The sequence below is a fragment of the Lynx rufus genome, unplaced genomic scaffold, assembly GCF_022079265.1.
Source record: "Lynx rufus isolate CCGP_SWC_20201006 ecotype Redwood Valley unplaced genomic scaffold, mLynRuf1.p SCAF_8, whole genome shotgun sequence".
Lineage (NCBI taxonomy): Eukaryota > Metazoa > Chordata > Mammalia > Carnivora > Felidae > Lynx > Lynx rufus.
This window is the reverse complement of record NW_025814896.1, coordinates 111138462-111160492: the sequence shown is the minus strand read 5'-3', so window position 1 is coordinate 111160492 and position 22031 is coordinate 111138462. Positions and strand designations below refer to the sequence as shown.

General features: G+C 39.4%; 1 protein-coding gene across 4 annotated transcripts in view; it reads right to left on the bottom strand.

Moving 5' to 3' along the window:
- The window catches only part of FEZ2 (fasciculation and elongation protein zeta 2), a 43535-nt gene that overhangs the window by 3686 nt on the left and 17818 nt on the right, over positions 1-22031 (bottom strand). For 3 of the 4 annotated variants that reach the window (XR_006960313.1, XR_006960314.1, XM_047069488.1), the window contains exons 6-7: positions 4873-4953; positions 2681-2756 (exon numbers count right to left, since the gene is read on the bottom strand). Coding sequence is in view for 2 of the 4 variants with exons in the window: in XM_047069488.1 (XP_046925444.1) it covers positions 2681-2756; positions 4873-4953 (157 nt within the window). In the remaining 2 variants the exon portion in view is untranslated. The remainder of the gene's footprint in view (positions 1-2680; positions 2757-4872; positions 4954-22031) is intronic. The other variant, XM_047069489.1, reaches the window with a different exon arrangement.

The following is a 22031-nucleotide window of genomic DNA, read 5'->3' as shown; positions in this document are numbered from 1 at the left end:
CCCAGAGCCTCAAGTCTGTCGTAATAAATACTGGAAAGCGAGGTACCACCATGAGCACTTCCGTGAGCTCTGGGGAGCAGGAGACCCTCAGTCTGCACATCTCACAAGCGGGAGAAACTCTCAAATGACTAGTGAGCCACCTTCTCCAAGGAGTATGTCTGTCAGCCTTCTTGGAAACTTTCAAAGGCCAAAATAAAGAGCACACCTCACTGAAGCAGCACCCAGCTGCACTGCCTGCCCCTGTACTACAGAGGAAGCCCGGTGAATCGACCTCATCCTCAAGGGGCATCTTGGACAATTTTATCTCCAAGCAAAGCCAAATAGCAAGATCAGCTGCTGGGGGGCTTAAAAATCTCGACCACGCAGGTACAGAAACACATGAACAAATGCTACACTTTCACAGTGGCTGCCACCTCAAACTGTCCCCGGAGCACCCGGGGGAGAAGGCTGCCCTGCTTCCCCAGGCATACGACGGAACAACATGGCGTCTGCTTGGGCTTAAACCCTCGCTCTACCACTTCCCCGCTGTGGGCGCGCTGAGCAAGTTACCTAACCAGTCGGTGCACCAAGTTCCTCATCTGTAACATGAGCATAGTCATCAGACCAGTCCCCAAGGCTGCTTGTGATTATCAAGTTACTAATGCAGACGTGAAGGACTGAGAATAGTGCCCAACACAGAATATATGCTGTGTAAGCATTAGCCATTATTATTAACACAACTAACGGTATTCTGATTCTTATTACTGTTGCTACTGTACTTCCAGGAGCTTTCATGAGGAAGGCTGAACAACCATAAACGCTGCAACCGTCTCCCCGGGCTTCCGCCGTGAACATCGACGGGCGGCAGTGGTAGAGGCTCCGGTTCTCCCCCAAGTTTTGAGGAGCTAACTGCTTTTACTTCAAAGGGAAACTCACACTAACTTGGGCATTCCTTCACACCCCCTACATGTCTACTCAGAGATTCCAAATTGTGCCATCTACAAAGGTATCATCTAAGGATCAGCCTGAAGACATTCTGATGTGGGAATTATGATGTCTTTTGTTTGGCCAAGTCTGTCTATGCTCTGAGAATCCAAGGTCTTTCAGTAATTCCTGGCGTCCAGGCAATATTTATGTTCCCTTCTCAGAGGGCAACTGTGTTCAGTATTCCTGCTTCCCATCGTGTTTTAGATTGGTTTTCAGTTCTATATAAAATCACGTGCCATAGGCTAACATTCTTAAAAAGTACAGTGGACTGGGAATTAAAAGACCCAGCCCTGTAATTAAGCATTCCCCTGTGTGATCTTGGACACTCATAACTTCATGGGTTGGTCTAGAAAATCAGAGGGCAGGCCACCCAGTTAATTTCTTCATTTTCTATTTCAGACTGGCTGGCATCACTTGATTTACCTGTATCTTAGTATAAAATGTTTTGAAAGTATCGTTCACCAAAGGAAAGAGTAACAACTTCAGGTAGAAGGAGACAGGCAGGCAGCTTATGCTCACGACAACCACACCTCCATATCCCTAAATTCCAAAATAGGTATCGTCACAAGAGGCATTCCTGTGATTCCCTCTTATTTGGTTCCTTCTTTAATCAACAGTTAACAGAGCAGCAAATCCAGTCCCTTCAAGGAAAACAAAGCTCAGTAATTGACTTACCCCAAATCACACATATGTTAATTTATTTACTATGAGGGAAACACAGCAAATATGTTTACCTTTGTTTTTCATTCTGACCAAGAGAGGGAAAAGTAACATCCAAGGACGTTACTGTAAATAACAGGGATAGAACCAGAATTCATTGCTCATTTATGGCTATCGTAAGACAGAATCAGTAGAATGTATATTTAGGTCTCACAAATTATTTTAAAATGCAAGCCTCTTGAAGGTGGAGTATTTTTGTCTGCTTTGTTCACTAAAGTATCTCAATGCCCAGAACACAGCCTGGCACAGAATAGGCCTTTTTTAATATTTGCTGAATGAATATTCTTAAAATATTACTATCAATTTATATTCTGCTTATGACTATTACTTTGGGTTCTACGTTCCTAAGAAAGGAGAATATTTTCGGCCACTTTCTAAATCTTTCCTATTGACTTACTGACAGTCGTATTTACATAAGATCCATGAAGCACCTTATCTATTGATAAATGATATGTTCTTAAACATACAAGGGATGATGGAGAATCAAGTTACACTTTTTTCCTCAAAAGTTCAGCTTGTAGGGGCGCCTAGGTGGCACAGTCGGTTAAGCGTCCGACTTCAGCCAGGTCACGATCTCGCGGTCTGTGAGTTCGAGCCCCGCCTCAGGCTCTGGGCTGATGGCTCAGAGCCTGGAGCCTGTTTCCGATTCTGTGTCTCCCTCTCTCTCTGCCCCTCCCCCGTTCATGCTCTGTCTCTCTCTGTCCCAAAAATAAATAAACGTTGAAAAAAAAAAAAATTTAAACAAAAAAAAAAAGTTCAGCTTGTAAGTATTTCAAAAGGTAAGAAAAAGTACAAAAAGTACAAATCAACTCGGAATTCAGTGTCACGTTCGATGGTACAGGCATTTATGGTCTCATTCTCAATAAATGACGACATCTGTCATTTACTATCCCCAATTGACAAAATAAAACATAGCAACAATCAACCAACCAAAATCAGTATTCAGAATCAGCAAAAGTAAATAAAGTAACAGTTTCATTTTGGTTCTGCTCACTTTTTGTTAATATCTGAAGATCTTCAACAGATGGTGGTCCATTTTTTTTCTCGTAAGGAATGACTGTCGTCAAGTACTGCCAAGTTAAAAAAAAAAATGTCACTTAAATCAGAATGACCTTATCTGTAAAACTTCGATACAGTTACTACAGGTCTGTTTTGTAACATGAAACATGAGCTTCTTTAATATGGAACACAGGTATCTTACTATCTCGGCTGTCTCTGTATTTTTTGCCTACCTCCATCTGCTTCACACAAACCCAACATTAACATAAACATATTTTTACCTTTCAAGTATTGAAAATTTCACAAAAGTAGGCCTGAGGGTGGTCTTTACAATTTGTTCATCTTTAAAGTAAAGCCTTATCTAACAATCTCCTTGCATTATTTCCAACATACTTGGAAAAGAGTAATTTAAAACTGAAGACATAGTTGCAACAGTTCTGCATGACCAAATAATTCCCAACAGCCAAATAATTCTGTTTCAGACCATTTTTTTCTGGTTGAACAAAATGGTCACGTGGATAACTTGACAACTTAAAAACACACCAGCTTCTTCCAGAAGCTGACATAGACACACGTACCCAAATGATTTTAGAGGTGTATTATTATTATTATTTCAAATTACTTGTAAGTAGTTTCAAAGTTTAAAGGCGTTAAAGGAAAAGAGAAAAGTGAAAGGAGAGAATGGCCTGGTGAATGATGAAAATTCACGTCTGATACCTAGACAAAGTGCCTCATTCACTCCCGTGAAGGCTCACAAGTACCAGTTATGGCCTGTAGCTACATCCCATGGAAGCACAATGTAAAATTTACTGTCCAGATGTCCCTATTCTGGCCACTCTACCAAAACTATCTACCTCAGTGTGGTCTGCCTGTGTTCATCTGGAGAGCCACTGTTCTCACTTAGAATCTTTTCAGACCCACCCATTATTTAGTTCTTGTCCTAAATCTCAGCTCTAGTCCTAACCCTCCTTGAGTGATTTCACCCCTGAGTGATCTTATAATCAAAAAACAAGGTAAAATGGTTTAGTAAGAACTGGCTCCCTACGTACAGGGAAGTAGGAAAGTGAATAATTATTCCGTGTTTAGGAAACAATTCCCACCAACTTTTCGGTGTAGACTTCTCCAAGCTGATACCCCGTTGTGGAACTGAATGTTTCCTCGTGAATACACAGAAAGCAGGAAGCCAGCCCCCATGGGGCTCCACGAACAGCGCGCGTCAGGGAAGCGGGACTCTGACAGCATCAGGGAGCTGCGCCCCCTCGAGCACGCTCTCTGACCACGCTCTCGGGCTTCCCACGTGTGGGTCACTTTGGAAGTTACTTTGCCGTCCTGAGCATCTGAGACAGGTGAGAGGGGCCAGAAGAAAAACGAAATTTCGACCATCCCTCACTGGAGCTGTAAACATCAGTGTGAAGGATTGTTTGATATCGACTGTTTCCCTTCTTGAGCAATACAGAAATTATCTTTTAGTAAAAATCCTAGGCTCAAATTAGCTTGAGCTAATGTGAGAGGTTTCCTTTTTGAAGTGAAAATTTCAAATTGTGAAAAGTAATTTTAAGCACACTCATTAATGTAGATGCGTTTCCTGTGTTCATGATCCTCCCTAAGTCATTATACAAAACAGCCACACATCTGACTGCGGGTGTATTTACAGCCAGGTAGAATTCTGTATAAATCACGTCTCGTGCCTCACTCGGCGGACAACTGAGTTGGCTGCTACACGATACACCTTAGAAGCACCTGAATTTCATTGAAAAGGAGGTAGGATATACTCTTATCAACCTGTTTGACCTAGAACTCTAATCAGAAAGATACCGAGATCAGCTTTCTTCCCCCTAAAATGACATCTTGTTTCTCAGACTTTTAGAATTACAGTAGCATATTCTGGTTTAGTTATATATTCTAGACATGCAGCTCATGAGGTCAATGCAATTTCTTTAACGGCAGTGGAAAATGGAGCTCTAAAACATGTACTAAGAATGCATTTAGTCTGTTGCCCAATTTGAAAAGTGCTGTTTCCTAAAGGGAAATCCTATGTATTATCAGGACTAGAGATATGATGAACTTTCACTTCTCCCTTTTAAGCAACAGTCTTAGTAAATTAGTACAAGTGCCAGCTTTCAGGACCTTCACTTACACAGGGAATGAAAAAAGCAGAGAATGAGGAAAATAAGGATAACCGAGCACCTGTTTCTCTCCACCTGAATTTCCAAAGGTGTGGCGGAGGCCATTCTGAATGACATTTGAGATCCCCTCCATGCTGAAGCGCTAAAGGCAGCAATATACGGCCCAGAGGAAAAGGACAGAGAAAGAAGTTCAAAGACTATTAGTAAGAACGCACCATGATGATTTATGTGCCCAAGAGGCAAGCAGTTAGAAAATGCCACTGCTCATTCACATAAAGCAAACAAAATCATGCTGTTTTTAAAATGTTTCTGCTTCCATTTCTTGCAAGTCAAATGCAAAAACTACTGCTTTTATGCTACCATATTCATAAAGATTTTCCCTCACGTAGCTGATAAATAAATTGGCTCCAATGTAAATATCCTAAGTGGTACACATATTTGTTTTATGCAAAATTTACTACATAATTTTTAAGATACCTTTTGATATTGTTTACCTACATTTTATCAAAAGTCTGAAAACTTAATACTAACAGTATGCATATTTTCAGTCTAAGTTTGCATATTTCTACCACAAGTTTGGAGAAACATTAACATAACATTTGGCAAATGAGAATGCTGTTACTTGGAGAGCTGATTACTGCTTCCCACTCGCTCTTCAGGCCACCTGCCATTGCCTTGGTGCAGAAATTACAAACTGGAAGAGTACATACATATGCTTTCTGGAGAGCAGAGTGGATCCCATGCGCCAGCAGGCCCCTAACACTTCCACAGAGACTTTCCCACTGTTCCTAGGAAACAATTCTAGCTTCTTTCCCCCAGCAACCTCCAAGACTTCCTAGAACCCACTGTACTATAAAGAGAATATTTTTTCCCTAAACTACTTATCTTGATTTGTAACCAGTCTGCAATGTCATCAGACACAGGGAAAAGAGTCCAGTGGCACCTCTCTGGCTGCTGAGTCAAAGGCCTGAGATGGATTCTTACGCTGTGACTAATTAAGGAGGAAGGCATCCTGATTCACCAGCTGGGTCCTTCCTCTGGATTTTTACAGAGGAAAGTGGAAACAGTAAACACATTTGAGGAGTCAATATAACGAATATTTACCAGACCCCGAGGAATAGAAGAGGAAACCAAGGCAATGGTCTTTGCTTTCAAGAACATATTGTTTACCCGAGTGGTTCTCAAAGCGTGGCCCAGGGATCCCCCAGGGGGTCCATGAAACACTTCTAGGGTCCATGAGCTGAACATTACTTTCTCAGAAATACTAAGACATGATTTGCCTTCTTCACGTTCATTCTTTCATGACTTATAGTGAAATATCCCAAATGATAGGCTGAATGCAGAAGCAGATTTAAGAATCTCTCTTCGGTTAAGTGAGATATTATAACAAGATTGACAAAAATGCATAGCAATGCCATTTTTTCTCAATAAATTTTTAAAACTATAGTCATTTTTCATAAAAACATGCTAGTTGTGTAAGCATTAATGAATTTCTTATTGGTATTTTTAGACGAACTGGTAAATTTTGTGCATTTACCAATGTAGTAAATATCAATGTAATATCAAAATCTACATCAATCTACTATCTAATCTAGCAAATATCAATCAATATAGCCTATATAAACAAAAAGCTCTTTGAGGTCTTCAAAGAATTTTAAGAGTATAAAGAAGCCCTAACAACAAAAACCTGAGTAACACCAAGAGGTTTATTCTTTGAGGGAGTGAAGTAACTCTTTATCTGTCATGTACTCAGTGGTACTACTGAAAACTGAGTACCAAATTTTACCATCTCTGAAGAACATGCACAACTACCCTCTCCTCCTGAATGGTCCTTCCCCACCCGGTCCTTCCCAGATGGGAGGCCATTTTGTTCTGGCAAGAATCAAACATCTGGTCCAGACACCCTGATGGAACACAGTTCACTCTGCTGACAGCATAACTATTACCCTTGATGGAGCAGGCTAGTTTTAAAAGAAAACCTACAAAGAACTACTTTGTAGATTTTTGTATTTGTAGATTTTTCACATGCTCTCATGTGATTTGTTCACATTTTCAAGCAGATTCTCAAAAGAGACGAACTTCTTAGGCTCCAGAGTCCGGAGCCATTTTTTTTTTAATTCTGTCAAATGTATTTTCTCTCAAAGGCAACAAAGAGGAAAATACTTTTCTATTCTAAATTAAATGTTTAAATTTAAATAAATAGTATTTATTCTAAAATACTATTTTAGAAAATAATTTTCTATATACCCTGACTCCATTATCTATATCTCAATATAGATTCAGAAATTATCAAGCAAGGTGAACAGTTTTAGCATCCATGCATCAAGAAACTAAGGTATATTTTATATTTGAACAGCATATTCTAAAAACACTAGCTTTACTTCCTCAGTTGGAAACCTAATGGCTGTCACTGCAAAAATTAAAAAAAAAAAAAAAGAGATTGATGTACATTCTTAAATTCCCAAGTTACATATGTAATTCAGGTTTCCTTACTAAGTGTGCCGCTGTGGACTTTGCTGAGCCATTTTAACTACTGGTAGCCTGACGGCTTCTGAAAGATAGCTTTCATGCAACCAGAATTCAGGCCTGGTAGAAATAAGTGGAAGCGTAATCATGTGAAGCCACAGTAACCAGGAAAACCACAACACTAACGGCTGATCCCAGCAAAAGAAATACAGGGACTCTCCCTAGAACCCGTGCTCCTGGGCTGATGGAAGCTGTGGCCAGTTGCCACCGCACCCTAAACAGGGAAGCAGTGTGGCAGCTGGTAAGCTTCTACTGCCTCCCGTTCTGCTGGGAAAATGACAGAACAGGAAAATCAAAAGGTTCACAGGAAATACAAAGAAAGCAGCTAAAAGATGTATCTGAGAACATTCCTCCACCACTGCTCTGGCTGCCATCAATTCTCACCCCGCCAACGGACCCTCAGAATCACACAGCCGCCATCTCCTCCCCATGCTGCATTTTCAAACTCTTCCTCCTACCAGCTTATTCTCAAGGGCAACTTTAAGTTCTCCAACCCTTGGGCTCGCTTCAGCGGCACATGTACTAAATTCTCCCTCAACCTATTTGCTTCCCCCAGGGTTTCCTCAAACAGCTCTCCCCAGGTTACTTCTCTGATCCTGAGGTCCACGGACACTTTTCAGATCCCTGTGAGACAGATGGGGAGCTCTCCACCCTGCACCCCCTCCCCTGGATTCCTACATGCCATCCTCTCCCTGAGCTCCCCCTGCCCCTCTGGTGGTTCCTTCAGAGAGGTGCCTCTTTCTCTGCTCGGCTCTCATATGCCCCGTGTCCCCTGGGATTCTGTCCCTATTGTTTTTCTCATGCACACTCTCCGAATGTTCCCATTCCACCGTTTTAGACTTCTGCTTCCACAAATGTACACACAGCTCCACTTTCCTAAGATCAGGAAAGGGCTGAGAACAGCGCCTGGCACTGAGGAAGGGGTTCAGTAAACATTAGCCAGTTTTATACTACAACTTCCTTCCTGAGCGTCACTTGTGTGTTCAGCGGCCTCCTGGACATCTCTACCTGAATACTGCTAAAACCCATTACATCCAAACTGAACTCCTCTTCCTCTCTCCCACCAAAAGTAAAACAAACACACACACACACACACACACACACACACACACACACACACACCACTCTTTAAGTCCTGTTCCTTTTTCGGCATTCTGTATCTTTCTCATTCATTTGTCCATCCTTTCAAAAAACATGGTGAGCCAGACACTGCAGGTATTAATGACTCAAAATGAACACATCCACCAAATCCCCTCCTCTGTTCAAGACCTGATATTCCAGTAGAAAAGGGGTACAAAAAGTAAAACAAGTAAATGAACTAGATCATTGCTGATAATGTGTGTCCAGCTGATAGCTACAACGCGGCAATTAAAAACTGGCTGCCTATTTTATATCGGGAGGTCAAATAAAAGCTGAGGAGGTGACATCTGAGCTGAAACATGAATTATACACCCTCCCAGATGAGCCACAAAGGGCAATGGACAAAAGAGTTCCTCTCTGAGAACAAAACCAAAAGCAGCCCAACTGGCCGACCAAAGAGTTGGCTCTGTAGCCAGTGCGCAGGGGTCCTGTTATGCTTCTGCAACAGAATGTGAAATAGTAGCTACTGAGCATTTCTCTCCCCACCTTCACATAAGTTTTTATCGCAGCGGCCCTGTTCTCACTCTATCTTTGTGGGTGGATGTGCTAACACGGTAGGTTCACCTCTGCATCACAGGGGTTACATCCAACGCCAACAGGAAGGGCAGGCGTTCCCCAAAGATGCCAGGCTTGAAGCCCGATGTGGTTGCTGTTGACAGACCTGTACATCTCCCTTTGGGGAAGGGGTACATGTGTTCTAGCTATGCTTGCCCAAGTCAGGGATCAGTGACCCGGCGCTTGATCCTCTCTTCCCTGGTACCCAATGAATAGATTCAACCTCTCTTGTATCTCTGAAATTCAACCATTTTCCCACCCCCACTGTAACGTCTAGGCTCATTTCCTACCTGAATGAGTACAACAGCCTCTGAGTCAATTTCTTATCTCTAGTTGCTCCCTTCCAATTAGTTCTCCTTGAAACACTGAAGTTGCCCTTCCAAAAGACAAATCTGAACATGTGATGATCCACTTAAAACCTCTTTTTGGTTTCCTACAGCCTTTACATAAAGACCCAAATGCCTTAGCATGACATACAAGGCTACCACTTCCAGGCTCTCCTTTGCTACCTCCTCACCCTCTTCTTGAGGTTCGTTCCCTCTCTCTCTCTCCCTCTCTCTTCCCTCTCTCTCTCTCTCGCTTTCAGCATTCTCTCTCAACATCTAGCCATAATGAACAACCTGCAGGGCCCCAGATGGCCCTGTCACCTCTAGATGGCTGCCCACACCACTCCCTCTGCTTACCTTTCCTGTCCTTTCTTCTTGTCCTCCAGATTCAACTCAGCCTTCCCAGACACCCAAACCAACCCAGGGGCACTAGTAATGTATCCACACCTGTATCATGAGACAGTGCCAGGCACTAAACACATCAAGAACATGGTAGCTGTTTTGGATATAGCAATGATCACTCTATACCTAGGTTTCTCAACCTTGACAGTACTGACATTTGGAGTCAGGTAGTTGTTGGTTGGGGGGGGGGGGCAGTCTGATGCACTGTGGGATGTTGAACAGCATCACTGGCCTCTACTCAGAACGCTAGTAGCACTGCCCCCACCCCATCCAGTGTGACAAGGACAAACGTTTTCGGACACTGCCTAATGCCTTACAGGGAGGCAAAGTTGGCCTGGTTGAGAATCACTGCATAAAGCGCACTGCATGGTTTGTGAGCTGGATCCCCAGCCCACAGGCAGCATGCCCCTGGACGCTGGGATTAACTCTGCATCCTAAACACTCATGCCTGACACACAATTAGAGATCAATGTATGTTTGTCTCACAGCAGTAAGAGTAGATATTCAAGATGTTTTAAGGTGGGGGTGAAGCACAAGATATAAAGAAACAGCAGAAAAAGAAAAAAGAAAGTTTGGGTTAATTTTTAATAAATTCAACTAAGTTCTCAAAATTGTCGAGGGCAGAAATAACCTCAGATACTTCTTTTGTATGCCAACAAAGCACAAACGCATCCTCATCATGCAGGAGGCACTTGATCGATAGTCACTGGCATAAATTACAGAATTCTTTAGCAATGATTACTATGCCAGTGACGTACTTCCAGACATGGGGATGAAACTAGGAATCACACCTTAATCAAAAGTATTTGAAATGAGAAAATTTTTCAAGAGTCAACTTGGATCGAAAAATGCTGGACTAGAAAGCAGAGATGGGTATTCTCTCCCAGGCTTCCCACTAACGTCTGACGTGAGGGCGGTCCCTGAACTCACTGAGGTCTGTTTCCTCACCAGCAAAATAGGTGATGAAATGATATCATTTTAAAGCACTCTTATCCGTAAATTGTATGAATCTATGATTATCTCAACCAAGTTGCCACATGGTTTCTTTAAGAGGGCACACAAAAATCAAAAACACACATAAACACACAACAGCACAGGACTGACAGGTCACATAAGGCTATAAGTGCTCTAGAATGGCAGAAATGCACACCCAGATGATACATTCAGAGTTATCTACTGCAGTGGCATTTATAGATGTGTGCTAAGCCAGAGTTTAACACTTCTAAGACCACAGCCCAAGAAGCTTAGAGCCTGTGACAACCACAGCATGAGGAGACAAATTTGTTCTCTTGACTTTTTGCAGGAGAAAAAAATTTTTTTAAAAGAGCTAAGAGGCAAAAATAATCTGAAGGTGAACAGAAGAAAGATGACGTGACAAGACAGAGTTTTCTGCCAAAGAAGTCAACAACGGAGCCCTGAAAAAGTCCACTGAAGAACCCGGTCTAGGAAGTCAACGTGAGATTAATAAAGTAAGATAAATAATCTTGTTGACAAGGTTTGTAAAACAATGGGGTGACTAAGAAATACAAAGCCCCTAGGATAACAAAAGAGCAGCCAGGAGAAGATCAGTGAACTAGAAGGATCAAGGAACAGAAAGAGCAGGCAAGGGGACAAGGAAGAAACAGGAAACGAGCTCCACAGAGCACACGATAGATGGTTTTACAATTGCCCTATAAATTCCAAACAATACACTCTTCTGGAAGGCAAAATGAATTTTAAAAAGATAAAACCTCAGAGACAGATTAAATTTACTTTTTTAGTAAACATCACCTCATTTAGAAGCACTACATGTATGACCTTGAGAGCAGACATGGTGTGATTAGGTGCTTCTGGTACTAAACTGGGCCAGAGGGAAGATTTTGTTGATGCTGAAATTTTATTGGGGGTGGGGGGAGGAAGAAGAGAAGGAGAGAAGCATTTCTTTGTTGAACATTTCTCATGGCAAAAGTACTACCGACATGTCAAAGCACTTTCTGAAGCCTCAAGGTTAGGAATGCTCAATGACATAAAGGACATTAAAGACTTCTTACTTTTGTTTAATTGAAATAAACAACTGCAATATTAAGTTATGTCAGAAAGCTCAATCCTATTTCCACTTAATCTACCATTTCCAAATTTGAAGGATCCAAATGTTCAAATTCAAAGTGAAGAGCTAGGGAAGATGCTGAGAGTCTCAAGTTATTTTGCAATCTATCCATCTGTTTCCACCGTATTTTTTACAAAGGAGTTAATAGCTCTGTAAAATGCGCTTCTCAGAATGGAATTTTTTATATGAGCCCATTTATAAGCAGGAAAATGATTAAGCATTACAGTATTTACTTTATTGTTTCCCTCACTGCTGACAAAGTGCCAAAGTAACCTGGTAAGGACGGGGGAAGAAGTTTACTCAATACAGGGCTCCACTCACATGATTTACAATGAGAACACTCACAACTGCCTCATGACCATTTCCTTCCCTGGCATGAGTATGTATTAAGTCTCAAAATCAGTCATTCTCTGGAATCTTTTCCCATACAAAACCAGGAGCAACAAAGTATAAACAAGATATAGGAGATTAAAAACAAAAATTATAAAAATCTGAAAGAAGAAAGGAGCCAAGATTCCCAAGCCCGCAGACAGCATGTCTGCACAGCTCAGAAGCAGCAACGCAGGGCCAAGGGTCCCTTGCACGCGTCTCTGCATAACTGCACATCATCGCGCCAGGGCACATGGGTTCTGTGAGCAAAAGAAATATGAACAAAATCTATAGGGTCGTTGTGAGGAGTCCATGGGAATCACTTAGCAAAGCGTTCAGCAAATATAGATATCCAAAAATATTCAAAACATTCCTCTAAAAAGGCTAGAATAACATTTGGGACACAGCTCCCAAAAAGAAGTAACCACACCTTTCTACTTTTCTCCAGAACAAGTAATGAGCAGTCTAAGTTCTCCTCATATAAATAAAATGGCCACTGTGAAATAAAACACTCCTGATTATAGTCTCTAGCTTAAAGGACTTAAGACAACACAAAGAAAACACACTACTGTCTATGACTAAATATACAAATCATCCAAAAAGCTTAAACAGAAAACAAGTTACACTTGCGGGTAACTCAAGATCTTTCTGAACAATAAAAAAGTAAAGAGCTAGAAAACACTATGGAAACCAACAGGCAACAAGAATCGGATACAGCGATGTGGTCTGTTAATCCTTCTCTGGAGTCCTAAATATATCAAATCATTCTCTTCACACATTCACCAGTTTAACTAATTTCACAGAAAGCAGGATCCAAGACAGGGAAGAGCAAAACTAACCAGGAGGCCAGGAAATTCAAACTAATTCCTGCTATCAGACTTTTCTCTAAGCCTCATCTGACACCCACTGGCACAGATCTCTAACTAGCAGGAAATCTTTAAAAATCCCAAATTCAAAGCTCAGTGTCAGAAAAAAAGGTTAGAAAAAGCAATTAAGAAATGCTTTTCATCTATTTCGGACTCATATCCTAACTTATGCTCTGACTTCATTAATATTCTTTTTACTCAGGAGGTTCAAAAGGAAGTGAAATTCAAACATAATTATTGTTCCTTATAAATCACATCATTTGCAATAGTTTAAATGACAAAATTTTCAAATATTAACTTCTAGAACAATAGTTTTAATTTCACATTCTTAAAATAATCAAAACACAAAACATAAGAAAAACAGAACTGATGGGAATGCAAGCTGGTGCAGCCACTCTGGAAAACAGTATGGAGGTTCCTCAAAAAACTAAAAATAGAACTACCCTATGACCCAGCAATTGCGCTATTAGGCATTCATCCAAAGGATACAGGTGTGCTGTTTCGAAGGGACACATGCACCCCCATGTTTATAGCAGAACTATCAACAATAGCCAAAGTATGGAAAGAGCCCAACTGTCCATCGATGGATGAATGGACAAAGAAGATGTGGTATATATATGTGTGTGTATACATACACACACACACACACACACACACACACACACACACACACACTGGAGTATTATTCGGCAATTAAAAAGAATGAAATCTTGCCATTTGCAACTACATGCTGGAACTGGAGGCTATTATGCTAAGTGAAATTAGTCAGAGAAAGACAAAAATCATATGACTTCATTCATATGAGGACTTTAAGAGGTAAAACAGATGAACATAAGGGAAGGGAAACAAAAATAATATAAAAACAGGGAGGGGGACAAAACAGAAGAGACTCATAAATATGGAGAACAAACTGAGGTTACAGGAGGGGTTGTGGGAGGGGGGATGGGCTAAAGGGGTAAGGGGCACTAAGGAATCTACTCCTGAAATCATTGTTGCACTAGATGCTAACTAATTTGGATGTAAATTTAAAAAAATAAAAAATAAAGTCTCAAAAAAAAAAAAAAGAAAGAAAAACAGAATTGAAAGCAATAGTTACATGCAAAAAAAATTAGAAAGCACAGATATTCAAATAATTAAGGTATTACCTAAGGTGTAAAAATTTAGTCTGCTTGTGTTCACACTTCTTCAAATCAAATATTTTCTTTAATTTTTTTTTTGAGAGAGAGTAAGCGTGCAAGCAGGGGAGAGGGGCAGAGGGAGAGAGAGAATCCCAAGCAGACTCCATGCCCAGCGCAGAGCCTGACACAGGGCTCGATGCCACAACCCCAGGATAATGACCTGAGCAGAAATCAAGAGTTGTAGACTCAACTGACTGAGCCACCCAGGTGCCCCTCAAATCAAATAGTTTTCATGTGAATTACAAAGCAGTTATAAATGCAAATTATAGTGAAAAACTTTCTGTAGAGAAAAAGCAGATCCAAGTAAATTAGAAAATATGAACTAAACCAAAGCAGATAAATATTTGAAAATGTCTTGAATATTACACTATTATTTTGGAATTTCACTCTCAGAACAGAAAGGTATGGTATGAAGATTTTCTAAGTTAGGAGTTAAATGGAACAGTATCAATTTAATTTTTTCTATTTGAAGATCTTTTTAAATTTTTAAGTAATTTAATATTAATATGGTAATTAAGTGTTAGCAAAAATTTTCAAAGCTACTGAAACTAGGGTAAAATAATTAACCCTGCTAATTTTATACATTATTTCCTGATACTTATGAATACCCTAAGTATATAATAAGGTAAATAACTAGTAGTGCAATTGCGGGGTCATAGGGTAGCTCTATCTTTAACTTTCTGAGAAACCTCCACACTGTTTTCAGAGTGGCTGCATCAGTTTGCACTCCTACCAACAATGTGGGAGGGTTCCCCTTTCTCTGAATCCACATCAACATCTATTGTTTCCTGCGTTGTTAATGTTAGCCATTCTGACAGGTATCTCATTGTGGTTTTGATTTGTATCTCCCTGATGATGAGTGATGCTGAGCATTTTTTCATGTGTCTGTCAGCCATTTGTATGTCTTCTTGGGGGAAATATCTGTTCATATATTCTGCCCATTTCTTAACTGGAATATTAATTTTTTGGGTGTCGAATTAACTGCACTACTAGGTATTTACCCAAAGGATATAAAAATACTGATTCGAAGGGGCACATGCACCCCAATGTTTATAGCAGCACTGTCAACAATAGCCAAATCATGGAAAGAGGCCAAATGTCCACTGACTGATGACTGAATAAAGAAAATGTGGTGTGTATATATACATACACAATGGAATATTACTCAGCGATCAAAAAGAATGAAATCTTGCCATTTGCAATGACATAGACAGAACTAGAGTGTATTATGCTAAGCAAGATAAGTCAATCAGAGAAAGACAAATACCATACGATTTCACTCATGTGGAATTTCAAAAACAAAACAGATAAACATAGGGGAAGGGAAGGAAAAGTAAAATAAGATAAAAACAGAGAGGGAAGGCAAACCATAAGAGACTTTTTTTTAAGTTTATTTTGAGAGAGAGAGAGCGAGCATGACCACAGGCAGGAGGGTCAGAGAGAGACAGAGAGAGAGAATCCCAAGCAGGCTCTGCACTGTCAGCACAGAGACCGATGCAGGGCTGTCTCACAAACAGTCAGATCATGACCTGAGCCTAAATCAAGAGCTGGATGCTTAACCGACTGAGTCACCCAGGATCCCCAAGAGACTCTTAACTATAGAGAACAAACTGACAGTTGGTGGACAGGAGGTTGGTAGGGGAATGGACTAAATGGGTGATGGGCATTAAGGAAGGCACTTGTGATGAGCACTGGGTGTTATATGTACATAATGAATCACTAAATTCTCCTGAAACTAATACTACACTATATGTTAACTAACTGGAATTAAACAAAATCTTGGAAGAAAAAAGAAAGAATACAATTTCCTGCCATATCAAGGCTTTATGTGAATTTCTGTTATATTAACAAACAATTAGCAAACCTCTCCAAGGCATAAGAAGTCAAGAATAGACTCCTGATTTTTACTAAGTTAACTGCTGTGTCATGAAAGCTCACTATTACCAGTCACAAAAAGACAGTTGCAAAAAATCAATAGTAGATAATGATTAACAAAAACTGGTAGTGACATACATTTGTCTAGGCAGAACTATTTCTCATAAAATAAATGTGTTCTACATCTAAACTAATAATTCATAGGTGTGCAGTATTAAAACAATAAATAATACACATCCAAGTTTCTCTCCATCCTACACTGACCTTCCATTTTATGGCCCTAATGCTAATTTTTTAGGAATACTTATTATAATAAGGAAAAATACAAAAGACTATAAGAAACTATCAAAAATTATATGCTAACAAACTGGACAACTTAGAAGAGATGGATAAATCCCTAAAAACATACAATCTTCCAAAACTAAATCAGGAAGGAATAGAAAATGTGAACAGGCTGATTACTAATAACAAAACTTAATCAGTAATCAGAAACTCTCAACAAACAAAAAGTCCAGAACCAGATGGATTCACAGGTGAATCTTACCAAACATTTAGAGTTGATACCTATCCTCTTCAAACTATAAAAAAAAAAAAAAAAAAAAAAGAGGAGGGAAAGTTTCCAAATTCATTCTATGAGGCCAGCATTACCCCAAAACCAAAGACACTCCAAAAAAAAGAAAACTACAAGCCAATATTCCTAATGAGCATTTATGCAAAAATCCCCAACACAATATTAGCAAACCAAATTCCACAATACATTAAAAGAATCACTCACCTTAATTAAGTGGGATTCATTGCAGGGATGCAAGGATGGTTCAATATTCACAAATCAATCAAAGTGATGTATCACATTAACAACATGAAAGATAAAAACCATATGATCATCTCAACAGATGCAGGAAAAAGCATCTGACAAAACTCAACAGGTGTTTATGATAAAAATTCTCAATAGAGTGGGTTTAAGAAGGAATGTACCTCAACCTAATAAAGGCGATAGATGACAAACCCACAGCTAACACAATACTCTTAAGGAAAAGCTTTAGGAGCATGACAAGGTCCTCTTTTGCCACTTTTATTCAACACAATACGGGAAACGCTAGCCACAGCAATCAGACAAGAGATAAAAGTCATCCAAATAGGTAAGGAAGAAGTTAAACTCTATTTGCAAATGCATGTTAGTATATCTACAAAACTCTTAAGACTACCAGAATACTAGAATAAATGGGTTCGGTAAAGTTTCAGGATATAAAATTAATACACAGAAATCTGTTGTGTTTTTATACACTAATACAAAGTAGCAGAAGAGAAATAAAGAAAACAATCCAATTTTCAACTGCATCAAAAAGAATAGATTACCTAGGAATAAATTTAACCAAGAAGATGAAAGACCTGTACTCTGAGAACTTCTATAAAACACTGACGAAAGAAATTAAAGACAACACAAACAAATGGAAAGATATACCATGAGAAAGATGCTCATGGATTGGATGAATCAATACTGTTAAAATGTCCACAATACCCAAAGCAATCTACAGATTCAGCACAATCCCTATCCAAATACCATTAATATTTTTTACAGAACTAGAACAAATAATCCTAAAATGTGTATGGAACCACAGAAGACCCAAATAGTCAAAGCAATCTTGAAAAAGAACAAAGCTGGAGGTATCACAATCCCAGATATACTACAAAACTAATAATCAAATAGTATGGTACTGGCACAAAAATGGTTATACAGATCAACAGAACTAGTTAGAAAGCCCATAAATAGGGGCACCTGTGTGGCTCAGTCAGTTAAGCATCTGACTTCAGTTCAGGTCATGATCTTGTGGGTTTGTGAGTTCAAGCCCTGTGTCGGGCTCTGTGCTGACAGCTCAGAGCCTGGAGCCCACTTTGGATTCTGTGTCCCCCTCTCTCTCTGCCCCTCCCCCGCTCACGCTCTCTGTCTCAAACATACACAAAAAAAAAATTTTAATGGGCAGAGGACCTAAGTAGACACTTTTCCAAAGAAGACATATAGAAGGCCAACAGAAACATGAAAAGATGCTCAAACATCACTAACCTTCAAGAAAATACAAATCAAAACCATAATGAGATATCACCTCATGCCTGTCAGAATGGCTGGTATCAAAAAAGTCAAGAAGTAACAAGTGTTGGCGAGAATGTGGAGGAAAGAGAACCCTCATGCACTGTTAATGGGAATGTAAATTGGTGCAACCACCATGAAAAAAAATATGGAGACTCCTTAAAAAATTAAAAATAGTAATACCATATGATCCACTACTGACTGGATCCCAAGGAAAACAAAAACACCAATTCATAAAAATATATGCACCACCTATATTTACTGCAGAATTATTTACAATAGTCAAGATATGTCCATCAATACACACGCGATGGAATATTACTCAGTCATAAAAAAAATGAGTTCTTACCCTTTGCAACAGCATGGATGGCCCTAGAGTGTATTATGCTACATGAGTAAGTCCTACAGATACCATATTATTTCACTTCTATATGGAATCTAAAAAAAAAAAAAAAAATGAACAATAAACAAACACCAGAAACAGACCCATAAATACAGAGAACAAATTGGTAGTTGCCAGGGGAATGGGGGTGCAAATGGGTGAAGGTGAGGGGGAGGTACAGGTCTCCAGTTAGGGAATGAATAAGCTACGGGGATGAAAGGTACATCATAGGGAATATAATCAGTGTTCTTGTAATAGCATTGTATGGTGACAGATGGGAGCTACACTTGTGATGAGCATAGCATAATGTATAGAGTTGCCAAATCACTATGCTATACACCTGCCACTAATGTAACCTTGTGTCAACTATACTTTAAAAAAGAAACAAGAAATTTGCAGAGAAATGCTATCAAATATAACCAACAAATTACTGCCAAAAATATATTAATATTTACATTCACATATATAGGGTAGACTTTATCTTCTCAAGTACCACTACTTAGAAAAAGTGGGGGAAGGGAATCAGTCCTTTTTCCATTTCTATTCTATCTTCTTTAAACTACTATTTATTGCTGTCTATAAATACAATGTACCCAGAGGACTGCCAACATTTTTAAGTTTTTCATTTGGCCCCAAATCTAGAGGACAACTGGTCTACCCGCTGGCTCTCTTCACTTAGCTACTGGGAATCTGACACAAAGGTCTATTGCTAGGCAGGTTGCCTTAGGCATGTGGCTTGGAGATGGTCAAGGCATCACCACATGTAGGCACAACTCAGGCTGCTGGATGGGGCTCTGAGGAAAGGAGAACTCAACACACACAGATAAAATAAGGTTACATTTTATAATAAATTTTAGTCATAGTATAGTGATCTTTTTATACAAACTCACTTAAATGGAGTTTGCATCTTTTTTTCTTCAAATTTTTAATTTTACTCAATTTTAGTCTAAATCAGGAGTTGGCCAACTTTTCCTATAAAGGGCCAGAGAGTTAATACTGTAAGTTTACAGTCCACACAGTCTCTGTCACAACTATCCCGTTCTGTCCTTGTAACACCAAAGCAGCCATAGACCATATGGAAATGAATGGACATGGCTGTATTCCAATAAAACTTTATTTATAAAACAGGTAGAGGGCCAATTTGGCCTTCCGGCAGTAGTTTGCCTTGTCAATCCTCAGTCTGTATCATCTTAGCAAATGTGAAATTTAAAAATTCCAAATTAGAAAGAAGGAAAAAGGGAAGAAAAAAAGCTAGTTGTACCTTATTATAAACAAAAGCCCCAAATTCAAGTAGGTGTATCAGAACAGATCCTTCTAAGCTAAGAGCTAGCACAATTTGGAATAACTTCAGAACAAACTAATAGGAGCTATCTAAATGAAAATAAATTTCTCTTACCTTAAAGTCAGCTTTGGTGAAGATTAAATGAAAACTATTACTGGTGCATTTTTGCATGCAAAAGAGAAACAAAATAGATTTGACTATTCATCATAATCTGAGCTAAATGACTCATAAATACAGAGCAATGCATCTGTGAAAGAAAGATATAAGAAAGAGTATCTATCATCCAAGCCCTAGCTGTCCCCCATCTTGAAGCAGTTATCTCCCCGACCCCCAAAAGCAACAGACCAGGGCAATATGATTCTTTTCACAACAGAGTTACTGATTCCTAATACCCCACGAGTTTTCAAAATAAACTTCTTCGGGTTATACTGAAGCAATTATACATTTTTGCTGGTGCTAAGTCCAACACATGAGAACTCGCTCTTGAAAGTTCAATGTGATTATGGCAAACAGAAAACTATTCATTCCTATCTTCGCAACCCTAGACTTAGAATACATAACCTTATATGTGACTTTTAACTTAAAAACATTACTGGATTCTAAAGGAGGAAATATGGCCATTTCATCCATACGCCGAGGTATGATGCCAAACGAGTACCCATTAATATCTTTACAACTTCAGGTAACTCTAGGTGACAACCACTGCTAAATTAAAACATACCTAGTGGGACGCCTGGGTGGCTCAGCCAGTTGAGTGTCTGACTCTTGATTTCAGCTCGGTCATGATCTCACAGTTCATGAGTTCAAGCCCCACATCAGGCTCTGCACTGACAGTGTGGAGCCTGCTTGGGGTTCGCTCGCTCTCCCTCTCTCTCGGTCTCTCTCTCCCACCCACTCTCTCTCTCAAAATAAATAAATACTTTTTAAAAATAAAATTTAAAAAATAAAATGTAACTGGTATACTTGGACTTGTTCTTGTACTCATGGGAACTGCCACTGAAATTCAATAATCTGTGACTCTATTCAATACAAACAGAAGATTGGCAAAAAAATAAAATTTAAAAGACCACCTGATAGAACAATAATTCAAATATGACAACTCCAAATCCTCTGGGATTGTATCTCCTTTATAGTGAAGTTTCAATTCAACAAACAGGTATTACGTGATGTGCAAAGTAGCAAAAATTAGGTGAGATGCTGAACAATGAAACAATGTGAATGAGCCTTTGGGAAGGCTGATGATGATAAATTATGATACTATGAGATTAAAAGTATGTGTACCTCATAAATATGAAAAACATCTCTTATGTGACTTAATAGGCAACTCACAAGAGAATACAGCAGTCAACGGATCAAACCATTATTTGCCTTTCAGATCAACAAAAGATCGAAAGGCTAATAATATCCGTTGTTGGCTGGAAGTGTGGGGAAATGGTCACTCACTCACACTATTACTAGGTTCATTTCTGTAGAACAATTTGAAAATGCTCCAAAACTGTATATCCTTTGACCACGGATATCAGTGAATGAGTAGACTGTTCCACTAACCAAAAGAAAAATATGTAAGAACTACATTCAACCTTAGGAAAATGGTAACTTTAGTTTGATAAATTCCAGAGACAACTAGCTAGTAGGCAGTTGGACATATAATAACTAGCATTTACTCAGGATATATGCTAGTCTTAACACACATTATTTCATTTAGTCCTCCCAAAACTCAAAGGGAGACAGATGTACTCAGTGACAGGAGCTGGATTCAAACACAGCTCTTCCCCCAAAGTTCTTAATCAATAGGCTACTCAGCCTCCATGGGTTTGACACCTGACAGAAAATTCCAAGGTAGAAATACAGATTTGCAAGTTTATCTTTCTTTCACACATTTATTCAGCAGAAAAATGAGTACTTAATGTTACGCTTAAGGATATAAAAGAAGATAAAGTTACATTTCCTATCCTTAGGGAACCTGACAGAGACAGACATGAAAACAAAAAAACCTGCAGTCCTGTGTGACCGTGACAAAAGAAATAGTCACGAGGAATAATACTAACCCCAAAAGGAGAGACTAGTCAATTCTGCATTGGAGGAAGAGTCACCGAGGAAGGCTCTAAGAAAGGAAGACAATGCTTGAAGGTTGACTTAAAAAAAAA